The sequence below is a fragment of the Canis lupus genome, chromosome 5, assembly GCF_011100685.1.
Source record: "Canis lupus familiaris isolate Mischka breed German Shepherd chromosome 5, alternate assembly UU_Cfam_GSD_1.0, whole genome shotgun sequence".
NCBI classification, from domain to species: Eukaryota; Metazoa; Chordata; class Mammalia; order Carnivora; family Canidae; genus Canis; species Canis lupus.
The window spans coordinates 55,399,821-55,421,513 of NC_049226.1; the positions used below are offsets into that span (position 1 = coordinate 55,399,821).

General features: G+C 41.2%; 1 protein-coding gene and 1 pseudogene across 6 annotated transcripts in view; one reads left to right on the plus strand and one right to left on the minus strand.

Moving 5' to 3' along the window:
• Nucleotides 1–21,693, minus strand: part of TCEANC2 (transcription elongation factor A N-terminal and central domain containing 2) — a 36,400-nt gene that overhangs the window by 13,875 nt on the left and 832 nt on the right. Inside the window, exons 1-3 of one of the 6 annotated variants that reach the window (XM_038537472.1) lie at nt 21,436–21,685; nt 20,667–20,815; nt 9,875–10,016 (exon numbers count right to left, since the gene is read on the minus strand). In XM_038537472.1, coding sequence (XP_038393400.1) covers nt 9,875–10,016; nt 20,667–20,768 — 244 coding nt within the window. In that variant the 5' untranslated portion in view covers nt 20,769–20,815; nt 21,436–21,685. Of the gene's footprint in view, nt 1–9,874; nt 10,017–20,666; nt 20,816–21,435; nt 21,686–21,693 lie in introns of those variants that run through there. The other 5 variants (XM_038537470.1, XM_038537471.1, XM_038537469.1 and 2 more) reach the window with 5 other exon arrangements.
• LOC102151956 lies at nt 17,445–17,812 on the plus strand (annotated as a pseudogene).

The window sequence follows — 21,693 nt, forward strand, 5'->3', positions numbered from 1 at the left end:
GCCTGCACACTTAACCCCTAATGCCCTGTACCTCTCTGTTATTAGAGACTGGCATGCGGGGCGTGTTCAATAAAGCTCTGTGGGGTAATGCTGTTAAACTTCTTGATATTCCCAAATCAGAAGAGCATAGGTCTTGAGAGGTGGCCAAAGAGCAGAAGGCTTCAACTCTCAGGCCAGGGCAATGGGGTCACTGCTTCTGGCCTATAGGAGGCAGTACACCTCACAGATGCCCCACAGGACCCCTACCCAGACTGGTCAGGAGGTGCTGCCAACACCAGCAAATCCCTCCAGAAAGGGCAGTACTGTAACAGAGCCCATGATGATGCAAGATTTGTCAGCAAGAGGGTGACAGTCTGGAGCAGGAAAAGAGAAGAGAAAAGGTCTAGGAAATCCTCTTCTAGAGAAAAAACAAAACAAGATGAAATAATAAATTTGAGATCATAGAGGGAATTTCATGGTAAAATAATGACAGCTACCATGCTAAAATGCTTTACTTAACTTTAACTTGTTTAAGCCTCAAAACAGGCAGGTGCTGTTATGATTCCCCATTTTATAGGTAAAGAACCCAAGGAATTAGAAATAAAATGACTTGCAGGACACTGCAAGTAAGAAGTAGGACCAGGTTTCAAACATAGGCAGTGTGGCTCCAGAGCTCATGCTTTAACCCTATGCTCATACCTCTGGTTGATCATATGGTCGGTCCTATCTCTTCTTGATTGAGATGAAAAAAATATGAGGCTCTGTGACCCTTCCCCAAGGTCATAAGTTGGTCAGTAGCTACATCAAGGGAGTTAATCATCTGCAAAATCATTATTTGGTCCATGAAGTTTTTATGTTTTAAAGCAAGCAGTGCCACTGGCTGGTCTTATGATCTAAGTCAAGTCCCTTAGGTTTAAGGGTAGGGGGTTTCTGCATCCTGGCACACTGTTAAGACAATTTCCCTGCAGGAAGCAGTCTTTCACTCATTTGACAAACATTATGAAATACAAAGTATGTACCAGGCCTTGTGCTAGACACTGGGATGGAATATTGAGCAAGATAATCCTGTACTCAGGAGCTCCAATAGGTCTAAGCATAGGAGAAGACACCTAAACAAAACAAAATACACAGAAGTGTTACAGGTAGGTTCAGGATCCTAAGACAGTATTGAAGGGGAACATCAGGGAGGGTCAAAAGGACAGAGGAGTCAATTCAGCTGGCAAAAGGGCTAGGGAACACCATGAAAAGAGGAAATGCCTGTCCTGAGTCTTGACAACGATCCAAGAAGACAGGACTCACACAAGAAGCACAGTGAAGGAGAAGACGGAACCTGAACTAGCAGGACGTAATTTAAGGGCTATGGTAAGCAAAAACTGATCCCCAGGGATATCCATGTCCCAATCCTCAGAACCTGTCAATACACTACCTTACATGGAAAATGGGACTTGGACAAGATTAAGGTTAAGGACCCTGAGATGGGAAGATTAGCCTGAATTATCTAAGTGGGCCCAATCTAATCACACAAGTCTTTAAAAGTAGAAGAGACAGAAGGCGTGTGTCGGAGAGATAAGATGTAAGAATTCAACCCACCATTGCCAGCTCTGCAAATGAAGCAAGGGAGCCATAAGCCACAGGATTCAGGTGCTTCTAGAAACTGGAAAAGGCAAGGAAACAGATTCTTCCCTACAGTATCCAGGAAGGGATGCAGCCTTACCAACACCTTGATTTTAGCCCAATGGACCTGTCTTCTGACCTATGAAACTGTAAGATAATAAATTTGTGTTTCAAGGTTTTAAAAACCACTAATTTAGTGGCAATTTGTCAGTACATTATTCAACATAAAATGAACACAGGAATCTAAAAGTAGTTCAAGATTGCTGAAGCAATGACAATGTATGGGACAACTTGAAAAGAAAAGGCCATTTGAAAGGTCCTTGCCACTCACTAACTTTTACCACAACCTTGAGCAAGTTAAATCACAAACCTATTTCATTCAACCACTCACTAACTCATTTATTCATTCACCAAACATTTTCAGCTTCACATAGAAGACCAGGTTTCATCCAGGTCTTGAAGAGCAAGCAAGAGTTTACCATGGACAAAGGCACGTTAGGTTTCAAGAGGTGACATGACATGGTGCAAGTATATTATAGCTTTTTCACTTACTTGGTTTTCTGACGGACGGCAAATTACTTCAAACTCACTAAGCCTCAGTTTCTCCTTGTAAAATGGAGACAATCATAACATTTCCCTCACACAACTGTTGTCTAATCAAATGAAATCATAGATGGGAAAGTATTTTGTGAGTACAGGGGTTTTTGCTGTTGTTAACCAACCATAAATGAAACCAAGACATCTCTGAAATCAGATCAACAGGACGGATATAACACTTCCCCCAGAATATTCATATGCACGGCACTGCAAACGGAGAGCATGCTCACTAGGTTAAGAGGGCAAGGCCTGACTCCACCGCCTTACCAGACACTTACCTATACCCCTTGCCCACTTATTTCCTCTATAATAAAGATATCCAGTCACAGAGCCCCTTTATTCAGTACCAGGTCTGAAGGCTTTGGCCTAGCTAGCCCTTGACTTCCCAGACCATGTGAGAACAGTGAGGCCACGCATTTCTCTTGCCTCTTAAAACACTCTTCTCCTGGGCCTGCATGTCTTTGTACTGCCCTGACCCTCTCCCTCTTTAATTACACTTATCTCTTCACCGGCTCCTCTTCTTCCTCCCACTTCCCTACCACAGACATCCTCTCAGGTTCAATTCTCCAGCCTTTTGTTTTCCTTTTACTCAGAGAATTCATCCACTTAGGTGATTGTAAGCATATGCTTCTGGGCTGATGACTTCCAAATATATACTGTTAGTCTTAAATCTCTCATCTGCACTTCTGTCCCTTAGCGCCTACTGCCTGCTGGATATTTCCACCTAAAGAGTTTATGTCAGACCAAAATCCTAGGGATATTGACTAAAATGCGAATACCAGGAGAAAACTCCCATCTGGGGTACATAAGAAAAGGCACTAAATTCTGACTTAAAAAGGTGAGTTTGCGCAGATGGCAGAACCCAGAGAAATGCTCTGATAAAATAAAGGGACATATGGCTGGGGTCCAGGGCACAATGGCAGTCTGTCTGCTAACCAGGAAACAGCTCTGTCTCAAGAGACCTGGGCTCTCATTACATTTCTGGTGCTAACCTCACTAAGTGGCCCTAGATAAGTCACTTCATCTCTCTGAACCTGAGTTTCCTTGTTTATAAACTGAAGTAGCTAAACGGATTTAAAAGTGTTATGACACTGACTTTACAGAATTCAGAAAGAGATAACAAAAATGATAAGCTCTCAAGTGTAACTGGACAAATGATACAAACAATTCACACAAAAAAGACAAAGTACCGATAAACACAAAAACCAATTCATTTTATGCAACAAATGAAAACGAGATGCTATTTTTACCTAATAAATTAGTAAGATTTTAGGAAAGTTGCAGGACTACAAATCAGAACATTTCTAAAAGTCTAAGTTCCAAAAATTAATGAGAACAGGAGATGCATATCCAAGAGTCACCTGAATTAAGTCACCTCAGTTAAACTGGACAACTCTCTGGTTAAAAACTCTAAAGCAGCTGATTTATGGAACAGTAGGGGAAGGGGACAAGGATGAAGAAACAGAGAAAGGCAAGAAACAGGATATATAAAACTAGAAAGAACCATGGAGAAAATCTTTGTCCTTGTCATTTTCACTGATTTGAAGAATATATCCTTTAAAAAAAAATTTTTTTTTATTTATTCATGAGAGAGAGAGAGAGAGAGAGAGGGAGAGAGAGGCAGAGACACAGGCAGAGGGAAAGAGGGAAGCAGGCTCCATGCAGGAAGCCCGACATGGGACTCGATCCCAGGTCTCCAGGATCACCCCTGGGCTGAAGGCAGGCGCTAAACTGTTGAGCCACCCAGGGATCCCTAATTTGATGAATATATCCTGAGCGGCTACAAGCCATGCTAATGCCTGAAATGTACTGGTGAATAAAGAGCAATGTCCTGTAGGCATAGAGTTGCTAGTTGGCAAATAAAAAACAAAGAAGTACATGCATAATTATAAACTCAGATAAGGGATATGAAAGAAATAAACATATAAAAAAGAAGTAACATGTAAAAAATAGACACAGAATCGGGAACAAATTCAGTGTCATTTATGTCAACAAAAGTAAGCAATCAATGGTCTCAAGTTCATCGTTCGGGGAACATGAGAAATGAGATGAGACTATTGGATTTGGATAGAAAGAAATCACTGTGTCCTGTGAGGGAAGAATAGAGGGGTGGGAGAAGCCAGGACAGAAAGGTTTAAAGGAGTGGGAGGGGCAGAAAAGGCGGTTGTATCAATCATTTTTAAAGGAAAGTGGCTAGAAAAGAGAACCAGGTGCCCGGAAGAGGCAACAGACAATTAAAGGGTCTGAAGGCAGACAGAATGAGCCGGAGGAGAGGGCAACACAGCGGAAAGGCACGTTGGCGTCTTTGTTCCCTCTCACCTCCACAGTCAGGCTTTGCTGAGGCGGGTCCATTCTCCCAGACAAGGTAACTCTGTGAGCCTGTCACTCAGCAGGTTAGCATCTCTCCTGTTCCAAAACTCAGCACTTTCTTCCATCCCACATTCTCTTTCTGATACTGCTGCGTCTCTTTTCTTTCAACACAAAACTTTTTGAAAGAGCTGTCTACTGTCACAGTGTCATTTCCTTACCTCCTCCTCCCTCTTCAAGCTTCTGCTCCTAATTGTGCTTTTGAAACAGTCCTTACCAAAATTGTTGATAACCTTACTTTGCAAAACCTAACATGCAATCTCCAGATATCACTTATTTGGCCCTTTGACAACAATGGACATACTGACCTCTGCACCACCCCCTCCCAGCCGCCCCTCCCCCCCCCAGTACCCTGCTCCTCCCACTGCATGACAGCATTCCCTCCTGTTTCCTTTCTGTTTTTCTGGTCACACCTTCTCAGTTTCCTTCTACAAGTCTCTTAAGTATTGGTGTGCTTCAGGACTTTGGGCTTTGCTCTTAGCTATTCTCTCTGTGCAAGCTTACCTATTTCTATTGCCTCAATTTCTAACTATATGCTGATGATGACTCTCAAATATATATATTTAGGGTCTCTCCTTAGCTTCAGCCTTGTACATCCAATGTCTTGGACATTTCCTCTTGGATGTCCACAGTATGTCAAATACAGTAGGTCTAAAATCGAACTTATTTCCCCCACCTCTATGGTAGTAAGTGGTACTGCCATCCACCAATTTGTCCATATTAGGAATCTGGGCCTCAACCTTCATTTATTTATCTTCATTCCCAACATCCAATCAATGTCTATGTCCTTTGGATTCTATTTCATTTATATCTCTTGATTCCAAGCACACTGCTCCATCCCTATAATGGCTATCCCATCTAGACCACTCTCATTTCTCACCTTTTTTTTAAACACATATATATATATATTTTTAAAGATATTATTTATTTATTCATGAGAGACCCACAGAGAGAGAGGCAGAGACATAGGCAGAGGGAGAAACAGGCTCCATGCAGGGAGCCCGATACGGGACCCGATCCTGGGACTCCATGATCACACCCCTGAGCCAAAGGCAGACGCTCAACCACTGAGTCACCCAGGTGTCCCTCACCTAGATGTTTTAATTGCTTCTTAACTAGGCTTCCTGTCTCTATGTTTGCTTTTCTCCAACACTTTTCCCACATGGTAGACAGATTTTTCTAAAACACAAATCTGAATATGTCACTCCTCCATTCAAAACCCTTCTATAACAACCACTTACTATCCTTAAGCTCTCTGGCTTTCTGGTGGACTAAAGCTAGCCTTGAACCGCAATAAACTAGATTCTGGATAAAAGTCACCTCATTCCCTCCTCCAAAAACGTAAGCAGAAGCTAAAGGAGTAGGGTTATCCTGAGGGGTGATGTTAACAGAAATGCTGCTCAAAAACTTAACTTTGAGCCAGTGGTGAACTGGGAGAGCTAATCATGGGACTCTGATACTGAGCTGGGATCCTTGTAATGTATGCTAAAGTACTCAAAGTCAGAAGTGGCCCTTGACTACTGGCAGAAACTAAAAAATAAATAAATAAATAAATAAAATAAAATAAAATCCCCTCTAGAGGGAAGCTCCAACCTAATCCCATGGGATTCCCATGGATTAAAAGAAAAAAAGTGAGCCCCCAATTAAAAATCAACAAGCACATGGAAAGGCAAGCACTGGGCACCTGGATGGCTCATTGGTTGCGTGTCTGTCTTTAGCTCAGGTTGCAATCCTGGGGTCCTTGGATCAAGTCCTGCATCGGGCTCCCTAGGGGGAGCCTGCTTCTCCCTCTGCCTCTCTCTGTGTCTCTCATGAATAAATAAAATATTTAAAAAATGGAAAAGCAAGCACCATGAGAGTCAGAAGAAACAAAGCCACAAGTACTAGAATAGTTAGATGAAGAATACAGAAGAACCATACATTAATGTCTAAAGAAATAATAGGCGAGGGGCACCTGGGTGGTTCAATGGGTTAAGTGTCTGACTTCAGCCCAGGTCATGACCTCAAGGTCCTGGGATCAAGCCCCCCACTGGGTTCCAAACTCAGCAGACAGTCTGCTTGAGGACCCCTTTCTCCCTCTCCCTCTGCGCCCTCCTGCTTGCACATACAGGCTTTCTCTCTCTCTCTCTCTCTCTCTCCCTAGTAAATAAGTCAATCTTTTAAAAAAATAAAGCAATAAAAGGCATAATGACACAGATGTACAAATAATATTGAAAAGAGACAGATTTTGGGGGAAAATCTTGTAAAAATGTAAAATGGCTTTGAAACAAAGAACTCCATGAATGAGTTAAATAGCAGATTAGAGTAAGCTGAAGAGAGAATTAATGACTTTGAAGACATATCTGAAGAAATTTCCTGGAATTCTGTGAGATAAGGAAATAGGATGATGACTGACAAGCTAAGCTGTTTGGAAAATGAAAGGTCTAACATACTTCTAACTGTAGAATCCTAAAAGGAAGGAACACCGAGAATGAAAAAGAGGCACTTCTGATGAGATGATGGCTGTAAAATTTCTACAAATGATCATAAATACGCAGATCCAAGAAGTAAAATAGTTAAGAAATATATGCTGTGGTAGTTGGTCTACTAATAGCCTCCAATGATCCTTACCTCTTGGTATTCATAACTTGTATTCAGTTGGCCCCCAGATTTTACCTGGGTTGGTCCATGTGACCGATAGAATACAACAGATATGTCATCTCTTCTATGAGCATGTCACTTCCAGGATTAGGCTATGAAAGACACTGTGGCATCCATCTTGGCTTTTCTCTCTTGGATCACTTGCCATGTCATGAGCGGCCATAAGGAGAGGCCCAGGTGATGAGGAACTGAGGCCTCCTACCAGTAGTCCTGGGAGTGAGCCATTTTGAGATGCTCAAGCCCTGTTGAAACTTTCAGATGACTGCAGCCCCAGCCAACAGCTTGACTGTAACCTCTTAAGAGATCCTGAGCTAGAATCACCCAAATAAGCAGCTTCCAGATTCCTGACCCTCAGAAAAACTATGTGAGATAACAAGTATTTAAGCTGCTAAATTTGGGGGTAATTTTTACCCAAAGATAGATAACTAATACACACACTAAGACCAAACAGGCTTACAAAGAGCCTTCTCCATCTGGTCCATCTGGTCCATCTCTCTAGTTTCACTTCTTGCCACACTCTTTCCAACTTACTACATTTCAAACACACCAAACCTTTAGTTTCTGGAATGCATCATGTTCTACCCCCCACCTCCAGCACTCTGTACAGCTCACATGATGTTACCCACTGCCTAACATGTTCTTCAACACCTTCTCTACTTCCAACAGGTATGTTCTATTGGCTAGCTTGTACTCATCATCAGCACTCATCACACGGTATGATAAAGTCTTGTTAGACTGTCTGTCCTTCCATTAGACTGCAGGATCCAAAAAGGTGGGGCTAATATCTATCTCCTTCATTATCATGCTAACACAGTTCCTAGCACAAAGAAAGTAGTCAGTCAATATTTGTTCCTTATAACCCACAGGGTAGGGTCAGGCAGAAGGATAAAGGTGGAAGAATATAAACTTTCTCAGGCAATGATCCAAATGAATCTTCAGCCTAGCAACTAAAGTAACTACAAAGGAACCAAGAAACCCCTATATTCCATACAGCCTCTGGTTTAGGGAGGGCTTGGGGTAGGGTCAGGACTCAAAAGCTGGATGCTTTCCAACTCCTCCTAACTCAGGCCCCCTTGTTATAGTTTCATTATGATCCCTGAATTGAAATCCATGAACACTAGACAGACACACCCATTCTTAAAAGCACACTCACAACTGTACTCAAAGGACAAATGGAAATAATTTTTTTAAAGTAATCTCCATGCCCAACGTGGGGCTTGAACTCAACAACCGTAAGATCAAGAATCGCATGCTCTACTAACTGAGCCAGCCAGGCAACCCACAAGTAGAAATATAGAAATAAGTTTTTAAAATGATCATGTGTTCTGTATTTATAGGACAATCCCAACCTATTCCATTGATATTTAAGATTTGATCAGAAATGGTATTTGTGATGTGTGCCTAAATATGAACATACACATATGTACACATATACATGTCATAAAATATTAATCACTAGTACCCTCTACTGGTGGAGATATCTTATCAGCTCATATGAATGGTATTATTGCCCTCTAGTGACCACAACCTATAAAGAGAAAATCCAGCAGCAGATGGGAAAATCTCCTTGGCTATAATGATAGGGTTTTATGTTCTTTAAGCATCTCATTTTCTCGGATTCTGGTTTATGTTACAGGGGTGCAACTCTCAAGACTCTTGGGGGACCCTCTGGGGGATTTCACATAGCTCTTGCCAGCTGTTAGCGCCAGTCTGAAGCTACTCTCTCTTTTGCTTCTCATGAACAAGAGGTCAGGGGGAGGCAGAGAAGGCAATGGTAGCACTGGCAAGGGCAAGAACAGCAGCTGTGAATGACCACCTTGGAATCCCTAGGGAGTTGGGAGCAGCTTGAGGAACACATGTTGGCCCTCCCTTGCATATTATGCACAGTTGTGTACTGTACTAAAATGGCAATTCAACATAGTCCTTGACTTATCTTTTAAATATCTTGATGTTATAATAAATGATGTAGCGGCAAATGTTGCTCTCATCTTGTTTTCACAAACCACACTCTGCAAGTTATTTCCACTCAGGACAGAAAAGCCACGATTGAACATCAAGATGTAGCTGAAATGCCATTTCTTCTATGAGGCCTTTTCTGAATTCCCCAGATGTAAGTGACTGCTCTGTCCTTTGCGCCAGCGTGTACTTTGCACAGATCAGAATGATAGCCAGGATGCTATTTATATGTTTTTGTTTATAACCTCCAATATTTCCTGCTCTTGATTGTTCGCCTGCTTGTTTCTCCCACCAAACCCTAAGTTCCTTGCGGTCACGAACCACATGTCACACATTTCTGTACACCCAACATCAAACACTCTCAAAAGGTTAGTTATCCTTTGAGCACTGCTGGTTACCAGTCCATGAGTTAAGTACAGAAACTAAAGTAAACATTTAGAAACTTGAATAGCAACTTGACAGAGCAATTTTCTATCTGTTGAATCTAATAATGAAAAAGGTGGGGCCTGTATTTTGTATGGTTTATTTTTTTGGCAATTTTTATTACATATTTTAAAAGTACTGGTCTGCGACCAACAGATAATTTTTTAAGCAATGGTCCTTCACTACAGTTTGAAAAGCACTGATATGATAAGTAACTTCATATTTGAGGGAAGGAGGAAAGGAAGAAGGAAAGAGACAAAGATATAAGCCCTTTCCATAAAACTCAGAAGGAACATACCTATCCTTGTTGATTTTAACACTTCCCTGGAGGGTATTTTCTTCTTTAATTCTTGTAAAGCTTCAACTAGATTCTGTTTGGTCTGATCAGGAAGCTCCAACATAGTTTTCCATCTTTTTATGTCTTCTATAACCACAACTCTCTGGGAAAAAGAAAAGTCATTTGGAAAATGGAACATTTTCATTAGAAAAACATCTGCCTTCACCTGAGCTAATGGGGCTCCTACTGACATATGAATTATTGATTATGACCTGAACCAAAGCACAGTGTGTATGATGGCCCCAAATGATGGGTAATTGCTTAAAAGCAGGTCCCGCTTACTGCAAATCAGGAAGAGAGTTACATCTATTAGGAAAAGTGCAAGTTTTAATCTAACCATGTCAGACACCGCTGGGCACTTAGCAGAGAGAGGCAATAAGGATGGGAAGAAAAGAAAAGCGATACTAAGGTGAATCAACCGTATAGCTCACTTAAGTGTCTTAATTTAGAGGCAAGGACGGAGAGCAAAGAAGTCGTAAGGCATATTTATTTCAACAATAAAAAGCACACTTCAACAACTCCCCACTTCCTGGATGATAAAAATTCAAACTTTGTTTGAAAAAATTTAAAAACCTTCAAACACATAAAAAGGTACAGAGTAACTGTTTATAATAGGGAAAAAAGTTAACATTTTGCATAATAGAATAATGAAACATTCTGAAGTTTGTCTCCTGGCATCCTTCACTAAACTCATTCCTCTCTTGTATCTAAAAGAAATCACCACCTTAAAGTTGATATGCATCTTTGCATTAAGGGTAAAATATAAACAATTAAGGAATCTGGGTGAAGGGGATGGGGAAGTTGTTTGTACTCTTGCAACCATTCTGTAGTTCCGAAATTATTTCGACTAAGAATTTAAGAAAATTAAACTGAAAGACTAAATGACAAAGGTACTTTTATAATTACCTTTATAAATTAATTTATAATTTAAAAAAATCTTATCTTCCATGGTTACTACCCTAGGGGAGGTCAGCCAGTTAGGGAAAGGAAGAGGGGCAGAGGGCTTCTGGGATTCTGGTAATGTTCTGTTTCTTGAACTGGATAGTGGTGACATAGGTATGTTAGCTTTGTGAAAATCTGTCAAGATGTACACTCATTATTTGTCCACTTTTCTATATGCAGGTCATAGTTCAATACAAACCAACTAAAAAAAAAGTCTCAATTCCCTTCCCTGGTAGAGATGTCAGTGGGAGATCTCTCCCCATCCCTGCTTCCCTTCCTCCCTTGCTTGTTTGCTTTGACCTCTGACCTTTCCAAGTTAGAAGCTGGGAAAAGGAGAAGGGACAGGAAAAGCCTTCCCTTCTTTTGTGATACTATACTAATCAGGTTTTTGTGTGCTCTCTAGACTGACAGATATGTAAGGCTGACTCTTTCTCATACGAGAAGGGTCTGTAGTTCCTTGGAGAACTCCTACTGTTGAGACCTCCCTCACCTGCAGTTCTGGTAATGCTGGCAATGCCTCTTCCAGCCAGCCACTTACAAGTCCCCAGTTTTTGGCAAACCACTTTACACAGACTCCCTGTAGGGGTACCACTGTCCTTCCAAGGATCCTTGTAAACCTAAGTCCTTTAATTCTACTCTAGGCCAGCCAGCATTTTTTTCTGCTGTGCCTACATCTTTGCCCTGAAGAATTCTAAGGGTTAACAGCTTTTCCATGCAGCCACTTTCTCTGTCTTTAGACTTTCCCAGGCACAGGTCTGCTCTCTGTGTTCACCAGCTCCAGGAACAGAGGTTAAGTTCCTCAAGTGAAAATACCACAGGCCCTCCCACTTTATCCAAAGGAACTCTCTTTCCCCTCTTCCTTTATTTTTTTTTCTCTTTTCTTCCTTTAACTTCAACCTTCTTTATAGTCTAGGGAAGGTGATGGGTTCAGGATACCAAAAATTATTTTCAGGTACTGCTTTCGCAAGTTCTGCATAGTCTAGAATCTCATTTGGGAACACTCTGCTTTGTTCTCGGCCTTTAGGTGCTTTAGTCAAAAATGAGACAAGTCCTTTGTTATGATCTGCTACAGTATAAAGCAGTATTATTAGTATCAAGTAATGCAAAATAAATGAAACCAGGTGAGGGGATATTTTCAACAGGAAGGTGTAAAGTGTAAATATAATATTCTGCAAAAGGCTTTTTTCACTCCTTATATTTTCTTCATTCATTCATACTGATATACATAAATCCAGTTGATCCATTTAATAGTAATGAATAGTATCCTGTTATTTTTATATACAAATATCTTAGAATCTTAAAATTTATTCCCCTAATGGATATTTAGAGTCCCCCCCACCCAATATTTTTTCTATTATAAACACTGCTTGGATGATTTCCTGCCTATGATGTATTCAATATTGTCTTCCATCCCTTGACTTTTAACTTTTCTGGGTCGTTATGCTTTAAATAGCCTATGGTGGCTTTATTTTGCCTCCATCCCCATCCAATCTGAGAATCTCTATCTTTTAACAGGCATGGCTAATCCATTTGTAATTTATTATGATTACTGATATAACTGGATACACTTCCTTTTTGCTTTTTTTATATCTTTGATTTTAACAGTTTAATTTTTCTTTGATCTAGTTTTTCTTTATGGTTTGGAAATTATACATTCTATTGCTATCATTTTAGTGTTCCCCCTTACAATTGTTAAGATGTATGCTCAGTGAAATCTGTATCAGGATCCTCCTCATAAGCCTCCATTGTAGAACCCTATCAGAAATATAAACGACTTGTCTGTTCTTTGTGTACCTTAACTGTTCTTTCATATTTTTCTCTATTTTTCTGTGATGCATTCTAAGTTATTTTCTCAGATCAAGCTTCCAATCCTCCATTTCTCTCTGTAGCTATAGTCTTCTTTTAACCTGTGCAATGTGTTTCTGCATCAACAAATAGTTTTTTCATTGAATGACTTAATGTTTTCCTCAAAATCTGCCCATTTTCTTTTCATACTATCCTGTTCTTTCTTATAATTTCTAATTTCTTCTTTATTTCTGTGAAAATTCACAAAAAGATTTCTTTGAGGTTGTACTATTTTCATCATTTCTTGGGGGTAGAAATGCTATTATTTATCTGTTTGTTCATCTCTCTCTAGGAAATTACCTTTCTTGGAGAGTTTGTAATTTTGGCCATAAGTTCATCTTCAATGGAGACTATTTTCTATGGGAGTCTGGTGCCCTAGATTGTGAGATGTTTTAACGGGGTAATTTCACATTTGCCTTGGCCAAAGCCTCTGGATTTCTCTGGTCTATACCAATTTTTATGCTAATATTTTCAGTTTTGCCAAGAGTGTAAATTTAAAACTATGCATAGTAATAAGTGTTGGGTTCAAATTTATTGTAGTCAATTCTTTTTCCATCCAAACCTCTGAGAAGATCACAGTCTTCATGCTATTTCCTTGGACTAGTGGATGGAATTTTTCTAGTTCATTTTCACAAACATGGTAGACCTGTTTTGGCTCCCAGCTTCATGTGAGAATTATTAGCCTGAGGCCTTATCTGCAGTTCCCATACTGGCCCTAAAGCTTCACACCCCAAGCATTATAGCTGGTTTCATCAAACTGCTTAGCTTCAGCTCAGGGTTTGAATTTCCTCTGTCTTCCTGGCATCTGAGGATTTCTCTTTCTTGCTTTCAAGCTCAGCTCTGTATTAGAGACTTTTTATCCAGCATTTCTACAGGGGTGGAATGAGGTTAGGGATTCCACATCAGACCATTCCAGTGCATGGAACTATAGAAGCCCAAACTCTTTATTTAACCTGGCATAAAAGGCCTTACATGACTTGGCTCCTGACATCTTTTTCAGCCTCATAATTTGCTCCAGGTATGGCAAACTATTTGAAGCTGCCTAAATGAACTGCAGTGTTTCACACCCTCTGCCTGGAATGCTCTTTTTGCCTCAACCATATGATAAACACCTATTTATATTTTAAGACTCTTTTCAAGCATCTCCTCTTCTATGAGGCCTTTCTTAACTCTTTCCTACCAAATCTGATCACACTCCCTATTGGTTCTTTGTAATACGGACACATTTTTTGTGTGTGTGTGGACACATTTTTATCACAGTATCAGCAATTTATGTACATACTTATTTATAAGGCTGTCTTCCCATCTGTGAGTAATTTGAGGGTTGGAACAATTTATTTGTCTCTCTATCCCCTGTGCACAGTAGGTATAATTGAACAAAGTCATCTTTATTGCAAAGACAAAAGTCCAGTATAGTTTTCAGACATGAAATTTTAGGTCAGAAATACAAAAATCTGCAGTCAATTCCAGAACAGAAGAATTCCATATATACCTAAGAATGTTTCCTTATTTCTGTCCAAATATGGGTCCCAAAACAAGTATTTCTTTTTTTAAGATTTTATTTATTTATTCATGACAGACACACACACACACACACAAAGAGAGAGAGAGAGAGAGAGAGGGAGGGGCAGAGACACAGGCAGAGGGAAAAGCAGGCTCCATGCAGGGAGCCTGATGTGGGACTCGATCCTGGGTCTCCAGGGTCATGCCCGGGCCAAAGACAGGCTCTAAACCGCTGAGCCACCCAGGCATCCCCCAAAACAGGTATTTCAAGTTGTTATCTGATATATTTAGAGGCACAAGGGAAGTGGACACAAGATATGAAAGGGGAAGCTACACGTTGTGGAAAGGTTATCACTAGAAAGAATATGAGCTTGTCTCTTACACCGTCTGTCTTACAGTTGTGGATGGATGAAACATCAAGTTTGACAAAACCAATTAGGGAAAATGATTCACTCATAAGCGATAAGATGGAAACCATCCCACTAAGCGGGGCAGAGGACAATCTACTGGCTGCTCAATCCTACAAAAGGAGCAAAGGTTTACAGAGCATTCTAAAGTGCTGAACCTAAAAGAATTAGTATATCCTTGAACCTTTTAATAATAATAATAATAATAATAATAATAAAACTCCTATTGCAACCAACAGAAGAAATCATTTTCCTTTAAGGGAGTAAGAAGAAATTAACCAAATTAACCTTTACCATCCAAATGTATACTACACAAACTCTACTGGGTATCACTTTTATTGAATGTGGTAAGACTATGGCAAAATTACTTGTAATACATCAATAACAGAAGTACAATGTTCCTAGTGTTCCAAGATTTTTATACCTTCTCTGCTTGACATTCAGAAACCTCCACTTTCTTAGTTCACCCTATAGGGGGCAGACAGTAGAACCAAACTGTCTAGTTCAAATTCCAGCTCTGCCATTTAAGGCTGCATGACCGTGGGCAAGCTATTTAATCTCTGTGCCTTAGATTCTTCATCTGTAAAATACAAATGATAAAAGCATCCATTTCACAGAGTTGTTACTAGAATTTAAAGAGTTAATATATATAAAGCACTTAGCACAATTCCTGGCCCATAGAAATGGGATCAGTAAACACTGGCAGTAATTATTACTATCGCTCTCATCATCACCAGTCCCAGCTCTAGTTTTACTACACAAGCCTCTCCTTTTCCACACACAAAAAGAGGAAATTATTGATCAGTTTTACTACATGCCAGGCACAATGCTTAGCTCTTTCAATATGCACTTATCTATTTAGCTCTCATAATAACCCTGCACGTTAGATATACTTATTTCTGATGTTACTAAGGAGAAACTGAGGCTTGAACATTCAACAGATTCTTGGTATTTAAATGTGATGCTGGTATGTGGGACTAAGTTACTTGGTAGATCTAACTTTCTAGAGTTCAAATTTAACTCAACTTGTTTTTGTCATTGTGTATGGATAAAGTAAGCACATATGCATGCACAAAGGAAAGAGAACAGCAAGCACCACTTATTGAGTGGTTATAGGTCACTACTCCCCTCTACCTAGGCAAATCTTTTCAACCCTTAAAGGTGCTCTGAGCACTAAAAACGACACTGAGCTTTTCCTTTGAACTCTTAACCCTTACCAACTAAACAACAATTCTGTAATGGACCACATATGATTTTCTATCGTTACTTCTTAATTTCTTATAATATTATCCCCTAATACGAAGTCCCATGAGGACTCATACTTTCATCTTAAATTTCTTTTATGTTCCCTGGAGTATCTAGCATAGTGTGGCATAAAGTTGTTTTGCAATAATATTTGTTAAATAGTTTACTATCCAGACCCTGAAAGGACATCCCCAAATAAGAATGATTATTGTTTATTCAATAAATTCTTACCTACAATGTAGCAGGCACTGCCTTAGGCCTTGGAGCAGAATCAGAACCTTAGATACTGTGGTCCCAGTCCTCAGGAGTTTATGGTAGACTGGGGCAAAGTACAGGTAATCTAATAATTACAATACAGTAAGGCAAGTACTATGAGAGATATTTGAACGAAGTACTCAGACAGTATTGAAGAGGGAAGGATTAATTCCCCCCAAAGGACCTAGAAAGCACTTCAACATTCATTTATTTAACAAATATGTATTGACCACTTAATATGTGCCAAGCACTGATAGGTCCAAGGATACAGAAGTAAATAAAATTCCCAAGGTCCCTGCACTCATGAAATTTATAATCTAGGATTCACAGGGAAAGTCACACTTGAGTGGGTTCACAAATGAGTAGTCTCTGTAAAAAGAAAAAGGTTTTCCAGGAAAAGGGACCAGCATCAAGTCAAATCCCTGGAGACTTAATGCATTCCTAGAAAAGGGAACAATAAGGGATGAGGTTTACAGGGGCAGAACAGGAAGGGTCTCCTATGCCATGCCAATGTTTTCAGAGTTTTAGTTCATTTGGTCATTCAGAAAAATTCACTGTGATCCTCTACGTACCAAACCCTGTGCCAAGTACTAGGGACACAAGAATCAGTAAGACACAAGTCTTTCAAGAATCTCAGAGTGTAGTAGGGTACAGCATTTAAAAAAAAACACAATATAGCACAAATAAGGGCAATGACAGGGGCATGTTTAAGATACAGGGATGGCTTAGAGAAGGGAGTGATTAGATTGACTTTCTGTCTGGGGGACAGAAGGGTGATCAGGAAAGGCCTCACAGTAGAGAAGACTCTCTAACTAGGTCATGGGGGACAAATAGTAAGTCATGATTTTATGATAACAGCAAACACTTGCACATTACTTAGTATGTGCCAGGTTCTGTCCCAAGCACTTTACATATATTAACTCACTCAAACTTCATAACTAAGTTATAAAATAGATATTATCATTAATTCCATTTTATAGATAAAGAAAGACACAGAGAGGTTAAATAACTTACCCAAGGTCACACAAATAATAAGTGGCGTGGCTGGATTTAAACATAGGCAGTTTGGCTCCAGAGTCTATGTTTTAATCACCACACTATGTTGCCTCCAAGACAAGAAAGAGTAAGGTCATTCCAGGCGAAGAGAACAGCATATGCAAAGGCACAGAGGCATGAAACAGCACACCATCTCTGGGAAATTGTGAGTGGGACAGAATGTAAACAAGAAGAGTGGCCATCTTGGAGCTTGTGGAGGTGAGGAGTGCTCCTGTTCCTGAACTTTGGGTGCCAATTGAGTGCGGCCTGCTGGGAATAGGACTCCTAAAGCGACGACTATGTCTGGAAGGCTTTGGTCCAAGGCCATTTTTGCCGGCTATAAACAGGGTCTCCAGAACCAGAGGGAGCACACAGCTCTACTTAAGATCGAAGTGTTTATGCTCGAGATGAAACAGAATTCTATCTCGGCAAGCGATGTGCTTATGTGTACAAAGCAAAGAACAACACAGTAACTCCTGGTGGCAAACTAAACAAAATCAGAGTAATCTGGGGAAAAGTAACTCGTGCTCATGGAAACAGCGGCATGGTTCGTGCCAAATTCCGAAGCAACCTTTCTGCGAAAGCCACTGGCCACAGAATCCGCGTGATACTGTACCCCTCAAGCATTTAAACTTACTGAAAACTAAATAAATAAAGGTGTAGATTTGTTCTCTTGTAAAAAAAAAAAAAAAAAAAAAAAGAAGAGCAGCAGGGGATGAGGCAAGCCGATACCAAGTCCCAGAGGTCCTTGGGTGTCATGTAAAGAAGTGTCTTCAATTGATAGGTAATGAGAAACCACTGAAGGATTAGGCAGGGAAGTGACCTGAGGAGATTTTCTTTTTTATTTCTCTGGGTTAAGTGTGGAAGGGAGAATGAGAGAGGATGTCAAAGGCAGGAAGACATGTTAACAGACCGTGGCACTGTTCTAGATGAGAGATTTTTTTTTTTTATGATCTATTTATTCATGAGAGACACAGAGAAGGCAGAGACATAGGCAGAGGGACAAGCAGGCTCCTCACAGGGAGCCCGACGTGGGACGCGATCCCGGAAGTCCGGGATCACGCCCTGAGCCAAAGGCAGACAGACGTTCAACCGCTGAGCCACCCAGGGATCCCTAGATGAGAGATTTTAAAATTTAAAGTGGGAGATGTAAGGACAAGGAGGATATTTAGGAGGCAAAATTGAAAATTGGATGTAAGAAATAAAACAGTTAAGAATGGTTTGTTTCTAGTCCCAGTTACTTGGTATATAGATTTAAAAGTAGTTACAGGAGGGGACATGTAGGTGGCTCAGTCGGTAAAGTGTCCGACTCTTGATTTCAGGTATAATCTCTGTACTGAGCATGGAGCCTGCTTAAGATTCCCTCTCTTCTTCTTCCTCTCCCTCTGCCCCTCCCTGCATGCACGCATGTGTTCTCTTTTAAAAAAATTATATTAATAAGTAAATAAAAATAAATACAGGAGAATAAAGAACAGGTTTGGGAGAAAAATCTACTGTATTTAAGGAGAATGTTATTCTCCCTATGCCTATTGCTTATTCTGATTCCATAATCTTCACATAAAATATTCTCATCTTTATGCAGGGACTCTCAACTGGGTATAAGCAGGGACTCAGAGGAGAGAAGTGGCAGGTGGAAGTATATTAGAATCTGGGTGTTTGTTTTTGAGTGTATGAGTAATTCAATTACTACCCTCCTCTTTTTCTTCCAGTTTGATATCACAATCCTGCCCACCACCATCTGTCATTGCAAGTCACTGTTCTATATAGCTCCATGAATACTCTGACAAAACTGAGACAGTTGAAAATTTTGCTTATGCACAAAATTCTAAGACCAGGAGAAATTTTTAAGAACCATCTAGAACTCAGTAGATCTCAACCAAGGGCTGCCTGGAAATACGTGAGGGAATTTTTGTTTATCACAATGTGATGTACGTTGGCATTTAGTGTCTGAAGGCCTGGGATGGTAAACGTTCTGTAACTCAGAGAACAGTTCCAAATAACAAAGAATTACCTTGCCCCAAATGATAACAATGTTTCTCTGAAGAAATACTAATAGGGGTGCCTGGGTGGCTCAGTTGGTTAAGCGTCTGCCTTTAACTCAGATCAGGATCCCGGGGTCCAGGGCGAGGTGGGCTCCCTGCTCAGCAAGGGAGTCTGCTTTCCCTCTCCCTCTGCCCCGCCACCCCCATTCGTGCTCTCTTTCCCTCTCTCTCTCTCAAATAAATAAATACAATCTTTTAAAAAAGGGACGCCTGGAAGGCAGTTGAGTGGCTGCCTTCAGCTCAGGTCATGATCCTGGGGTCCTGGGATCTAGCCTCTTGTCAGCTCCCTGCTCAACAGGGAATCTGCTTTTCCCTCTTCCTCTGCCCCTACCCCTCTATTCATGCTCTGTCTCTCACCTTCTCTCTCAAATAAATAAGTAAATCTTTTTTAAAAATAAATAAGATCTTTTTTAAAAAAAGAAAGAATATTGATAAAGTTCAACTCCCATATTTTACAGGTGAGGACAAAGTGAGATCCCAGGTAAGAAAATGACTTGCTAAAGATCACCCAGTTGCACAGGAGGATCCTAGAACTCAGGGCTTCTGTTTATACACTCCTGTACTGCTTTCTAATCTGGGCCCGGTAAGCCTGTGGCACATCTAGAAGAGCAGTCCAACTGAATATGTAAGTCAAATACTCAGAATGCCACCTTGCTATCATGGCCCTGTGCAAATCTTCTCTAGCCCCAAATCCCACTCTCACTGCCAGAGATCTAGGCTGGAAGTACAAGTTTGGCCGTCATCAACATGGGAAGCCTTCAGATAGATAAGGCTACCCTGGCCAAAAGTATAAAATGTGACAAAGCTCTGGGGAACACAAATATTAGGGATCTAATGGAGGAGGAGCCCATAAAGGAAACTGAAAAGTCCAGAAATGTAAAAGGTTAAGAAGGCAAAGGGAACTAATTAGAAGCGTGTGTTTGTTTTAGCGAAATAATTCTTAGTTTATCATTAATTGGGTACCCATGTCCATTGATTCGTTGTCATCTGCCCTGTATCCTTGCGTCTTCTTTGCTAACAGAAATCGGACATGCAGAGGTTGCAAAGAGTCTATGAAAACAGTCTATTTCCCAGTCTTAGCTTATAGCTGTGAAGGCCATGACAGTAGACTATCATTACCCAGCTTTTTACTGAGTTTGTACAGAGTACACAGAATCATAGTTGGTACTTTAACATACCTAATAGACAAAAAAAAAAAAAAAATCTTGCAAAAAAATTTAATAATTTTAGGGGGTTTGTCCTCTCGGCCAGCATACAGCCAAAATAATCATTAAGAGTAACAGAGATGCGTGTGGGGATTGATAAATAGAAGTCTGTATAGAGGAAGGGAGGAACTGAATCAGGGATATGGTCAGGAACACTTTGGGAAGAGAGCACAGAGCAGAAAGAATGTATAGGTCTTCCCTAGTAGAACTCCTCTGCACTGCCTTGCTACCACAGCCCTTTCCACATTTTCTCTAGTCCCAGATCCCCTCTCACCTTCAGAGATTCAATAGTGGCCTGCTTGTAAATCTTTCCAGCAGGATCCTTCTTCTGAGGACTACTCTGGATTCTAGGCGTGCGGACGACGAATTTATCCATTGCTAGCGGACTCACCAACTACCTTCACGGGCTCGCAGCGCGTTCTGCTGGAGAAAGAGGGAAGATTCTAAAGCGTCATCCAAACCAACCACTGTGATGTGTGCGCCCCGAAGTGACACGATGGGCTTCTATCGTACTCTGGAAGCATTCCCGAATCACGAGGACTGCTGAGTGTTTTGACAGGAAAGAGCATTTCGGTCCCGGGAAAGAACTATCCTCCTGAGAACTGAAACTGTCCACAATGATTGGTCTAACCGCTCAAGGGAGGAGGTGCTCAGCTTCCAGAAGTGCACGTAGTGCAGGGGATTCCAATACTGGGCCAGGCCGTTCAGCCCGTGGCTTCTCAAGCCTCTTCCAACTTCGGTGAGGCTGAGGCAGGGTTAAGAGTTTCACCGGGTCCCCTGGAGCTCAATATTAACAACTACCCCACCAGCATCACAAGCCCAAAGGTTCCCCTAGCAACCAGCAAACCACCACCACCTCCAGATCTCAGCAGGGTCCTCACAACAAGCACCCATCTCCGGAAACTGTTCGGTGACCAGAGGACCCTACCCACGACTGCCGTGCTCTGGATCCCTGGGCAAAGGGAAACACCATCTTCCTCGACCCTCAGCACTCAGAGGAGCCCAGGAAGGGGAACCTAACAGCGGTCTGACATGAGACCCACCGGGACAAGCAGCCCTGCCAGCAGCTGGCCCCTTCCAGAGCTCACCCTCCGAGGCCCCGAGCCTGCACCGCGGAAGTCACAATTAAACTAAACGCTTCCTCGCCGGACGGGGGGGTTTCTCCCAACCGGCTCCGCCAGCCCTCAGAGCACCCGGGAGCCTCAGCGAACCACATTCCCCAGAATGCACTGCAAAGGAGTGGGTCAGGCGCCCCCGGGGCGACTGTAGTTCTCCGAGACCAACTTTCCCGCCCCCACCAT